This window comes from Antennarius striatus, chromosome 19 (assembly GCF_040054535.1).
Source record: "Antennarius striatus isolate MH-2024 chromosome 19, ASM4005453v1, whole genome shotgun sequence".
In the NCBI taxonomy this organism is placed as follows: domain Eukaryota; kingdom Metazoa; phylum Chordata; class Actinopteri; order Lophiiformes; family Antennariidae; genus Antennarius; species Antennarius striatus.
In genome coordinates, this window is record NC_090794.1 from 3,668,177 (window position 1) to 3,672,908 (window position 4,732).

Sequence of the window (4,732 nt, forward strand, 5' to 3'; positions counted from 1 at the left end):
AATAAACTGTGAAATAAACCTATTGTTAGGTCATCAGTTCATTTGTTGGAATGAGGCCAATGTATTAAGTGTCCAAGAAAATTAATCATGCTTTAAGTTTTTGTCCTTTTTCACAGTTGGTTACGAGTGAAAAATAAGAGATACTTCTGATGCATATTGACCTTTATATGATATGAAAATATTTAATCCCAGTGGTTTTGAAAATTATACCAATATGTCTCCTAGAATTGGGGAGTAAGCTGAACACAGTATTCTGCTATTTTGCTCATTCATGGAAATGTGTGTATTGAGAGCCACTTTATCCAACTCCCAATTAATTGATCATTGACACAGGTTGAACATGTCGTTCAAAGTCCTTTCTGACCAAGTTCTCTTGTGTAACACCTTGATCCCCAGACTGCATCTTAACTCTCCTTTCACTGGAAAGGACGGGCCTTCAAATCGCTCTTTGTTGATGCTGACATCCAGTGGCCGATTCGTCATCCTGCGTAATTTATAAAACTACATAAATAACTGCGTATATGATGGAAAATAGTTAGAAATAAACATAAAGGACCCTTAATTTTCTTTTTTATCACATTTAAATGTGGCTACTTGGCACTTTTTTTTTTTTTTTTTACCAATACAGTATAATACATGTATGGAGCGTTTAATTCCACAGGTGGAGTCCGTCATTTTTATTCATTTTCAGAATATTATTATCTTATTTTAATGGATACATTTCACTACATAAAGACTAGATAAAGTTACTTTGTAAATAGACGTGTAAAAAAAAAGTGAGTTATAAACAGAAACACAGCCGAAGCATCTGATTTAAGAACGGAACACCCCTATTCTAGAAGAATGGTTGCGCTAACTTTTTTTTTTTTTTTTTAAGTTCTTTAATATCCGCGTTCTGTTAAAATTACAAACATTAGCTCTTCCTACATCTACAGTTAAGGTATGACAGACATTTTCATATATTTCAGTAACTAGTTATTACAAAGTTATTAAACGAATTGTCAATTTGTTTGAAATACAAGCAGGAAAGTAAAAGAAGACTGTTGAATTTAACTCTTTTATGTTCACTACTGGTTATCTAGCTAGCTTTAGCTCGATCAAGCTTTACCTTCGAGAAGTCACGTGTTATATTCAGCGCTGTCGTGTTACCCGGATGCTCCAGACTCCATCCACACTGACAACATTGGAATGACCTTCTCAGCAACTTCAGGCAACTCTGTGAACAGATGCTGTTGTCAAATGATTAACAGCTCGACCTTTGGTGTTGTGAACTGTCTCTAGGAGGGTAAAACAAGAAAGAAGCAACTGTCATGTAAATTTTATAAGATAACAATTGAAGTTCCGTGCAGTTTGTATGTTCTCCACCTGTGTCTGCGTGGGTTCTGTCTGGGTACCCTGGCTTCCTCCCACCTCCAAAAACATTCACTACAGGTGAATTGATAGTTCCAAACTGTCCTTAGGTGAGAGTTTGTGCCTGAGTGGTTTTTCTTGCCTGTGGAGTGCCCCCCAGCTCTCACCCATAAATCAGGTGGAATAGGCTCCAGTGACCCACAAAAGCAGAAGATGAATGAATTATTGAAGCATTTATTGTTTACACTTACACCTATTTCTAACATGGGGACTACCAGTCTAATAGTTTGACATCATATAACAACCTTTGGGGCTTGAATTATCTGCATGTACAATGCATGTAATTGCTGTGTACTGTTCTGACTGTTTTTATCATTTTCTTTACAGACAAAGTAGCTGTTGTCAACTAGAGAATTGACAGCAGTCGACAGTTTCTGTCTTGAAGAGCTGAAATGGCGTACTCACAGATCCGCCTCAAAATTCTACCCAGCGTCCGTTCTCTGTTTGATGAAGCTCTGCAGCTAAAAGTAGAAGGACTCGCTCCTCACAAATCAGTTGAACTGAGGTCCAAACTGGTCGATGACAGAGGGGTGACTTTCAGAGCTTCTGCCGTGTACAAAGCAGATGAAACTGGCCAGGTGGACGTCTGTTGTTCACCTTCTCTGAGAGGAAGTTACACTGGAGTGGAGCCCATGGGTTTGTTTTGGGCCATGGCTCCAGACACTCCACACAGTAAATTCCTGAAGAAGAACGTTGTCACTCCAACACGAGTGGAGCTTGAAGCACTGAGCGGAGAGAACGGAGAAGTCTTGGCGTCTGAAATCAATGAAAGAGGATACATGATAGAGGGGATGAAGAGAATACCTGTGCAAGACGGATCAATAAGAGGGGTCCTGTTTGTACCACCAGGTTGGTTTTGAACTGTGAGAATGATGCATAAATGTTGGAGTGATGTCTGTATTGTGCTAAACTTTCCCTCTCACTTTTTATTTTACTGTTTTTTTTCCCCCCAGGAAATGGTCCATTCCCAGGAGTAATGGATCTGTACACATTTGGTGGGGGTCTGTGTGAGCCCAGAGCCAGCCTCCTGGCTAATAAAGGTTACGTCGTTCTGGCTTTGGCCTATTATGGTTACCAGGATTTACCCAAAAACCCAAAGACCTTGCACTTGGAGTACTTTGAAGAGGCTGTGACATACCTGAGGACACGTCCAGAGGTCAGTGTTAGATTAACATGTAGCTTTTGTCCATTTTCTTGATCTGATATTCAGTGAAATCAATGACAATGTATCGCCAAGATTTCCATTTTTTTTCTGTGCCGACATCTCCTTTAAGGCTGTGAAGTTCCTTCTTGGAAAATCCTAAATATTTTGGATAAATTCTGAGTAGATTCAATAAATTCCTGAATCAGTTTGGTGCTTGACAGGTGATCAAAATACATTTTTAAGATCCATCTCCCCGACTTTCTGTCATATTTAAACCTTACAGCTGAAGCTTTCAGTTTCTTGGGGAAAGTTTGATGGAAAATTATTGTTATTAATATGTATTGATCTTATGTTGGAGTATTGAAAATAAGTTCTGCTTTCATGTTGAATTTAGATATTTATTTATCAGCTGTGTTTCATCACTTTTTGTGATTATAGTTCGTGAGAGCTGCTTTAGATATAACATGATATTAAGTCATTAATGTTCTTCACAGGTCAGCGGTCCTGGGATTGGCATCGTATCCATCTCTCACAGCGGCAGCTTGGCTTTGGCGATGTCATCTTTCCTCCCTGGGATTTCAGCCACAGTCTGTGTCAATAGTTGCATTGGAAATGGTTTAATCCCCTTGCATTATAAAGACATTGTTATACCCCCACTTACCCCTGTGATGGAGAATGTTAAAATCACAGAGTCTGGGCTTCTAAACATGTATGATATCTTACCAGACAACGCCTTGGAAATAAACAGGGCGTCTGTTCCTCCAATTGAACGCGCTACTTGCCACATCCTGTTTGCTGCTGCTGAAGATGACCTCTGTATCAAAAGTCTGACTTGCACCAGATGGGCTGCTGACACACTGAGAAAACACGGGAAACAGTCTTTTCAGGTTGTGACATATCCGAAATCGGGACACTTTTTGGAAGTCCCTCACATGCCTTTCTATCGGTCTGGGTTTCAGGCAGTAGTAGGGGGTAATGTGGTGTTCGGTGGGGAGCCAAAAGCTCACTGTGAGGCTCAGGTGGACCTGTGGGAGAGAGTCCAGGAGTTCTTCAGGAGACACTTGTACAACAAGAGCACTCTTTAGCAAACAGAGCAGCATCAAGTGCCTCAAACATCCAAGAAAGACCTTTGTGATCGCCAGCCACACATGGTAATAGCCACACCTCACCACTAGTACATTTTTATTTTGCAGTCACAAGCCTCAATATTAAGCATCATGTTATACACTATTTAGGTTAATATTTTCCAGTATTACGCCTGGACACTGACAGTTCAAATCATGTTTGTATTAACATTTGTTTCTTTTCTTTTGAGTTACCTGGAGTTTTATTTCCTGGTGCAGCAAAGGCGTGGCCGAGGGCTCTGATAGGCTGCTGCCAGCCTTATTGGACTATACCATAGCCTGCTGTGTCATGGGGGGGGGGGTGTGGGGATTTACATTGAGTTTTTGGCCGGTTAAGTATGTAGTGGCTATTTTATTTTCCCCCTCTGTTAATTCTTTGTTTGGCTTAACTAGTAATTAAATTCATCTGTTTGGTTGTTTGGGAGGTCAGTTTGTTCTGTTGTGTCCATTCTTTCGCTTCGGTTCTGAGTTCTTACGAGTTTGGTTATATTTAGTTGACCTCTTTTACTGCTGCATTTGGTCAAACTCTTTTTGTTAGTTGTTTTGCTTTTTGGAAAATTAAAAGAAAAAGCCTGTGTTGGGACCCAAAATCTCCTGTGTCCTGCTGCCTTACTGCTTGGTCCTTCACAACCTTCCACAGAGATATTCAGAGTCCGTCATCTGTTTCTCTCAGATTATAATTGTGTCTCATCTTCCAGCAATCTGATTGTAATGAGTGCAGCGCTGATAATTACCAGCCTCCCAGAATAAACATTATCAACGGCGTAAATGACTGCATGGTGACAGCTCGTCCTTTTTGAATTTTACATAAAGCACAGTTTCAAATTGAAGTGGATTGACTTTGCTGGTGGGGGCTGTATTTATTCACAACATAGGCTGCATTCTGATTCTCGCGTATCAAACAGTGATGATGGCGTCTCTCCCACCACATCTTTCATCTTTCTAAAAAAAAACAAAAAAACAGTGGAGAAAAGCCTTTAAACGTGTTAGTCTTAATTGCAGCAAAAATGTCAGTCTCATCTGTTCTATACTGATTTAGTAAATCTCAATTTAA

The 4,732-nt window shown here is 40.0% G+C and overlaps 1 protein-coding gene across 3 annotated transcripts; it reads left to right on the top strand.

Annotated features, from left to right (window-relative positions):
• The first annotated feature begins 897 nt into the window (after positions 1-897).
• On the top strand, positions 898-4,268 carry LOC137613445 (acyl-coenzyme A thioesterase 1-like). Of its 3 annotated transcripts, none has more exons than XM_068342676.1 (4): positions 898-940; positions 1,738-2,259; positions 2,364-2,566; positions 3,049-4,268. In XM_068342676.1, the coding sequence occupies exons 2-4, from the start codon at positions 1,803-1,805 to the stop codon at positions 3,637-3,639; spliced, it is 1,251 nt and encodes a 416-aa protein (XP_068198777.1). In that variant the 5' UTR covers positions 898-940; positions 1,738-1,802; the 3' UTR covers positions 3,640-4,268. The 3 variants fall into 3 exon arrangements, with proteins under 3 accessions (XP_068198777.1, XP_068198779.1, XP_068198778.1); XM_068342678.1 differs by lacking the exon at positions 898-940 and adding an exon at positions 949-1,431; XM_068342677.1 differs by lacking the exon at positions 898-940 and having other exon boundaries at positions 1,456-2,259.
• Positions 4,269-4,732: the final 464 nt, after the last annotated feature.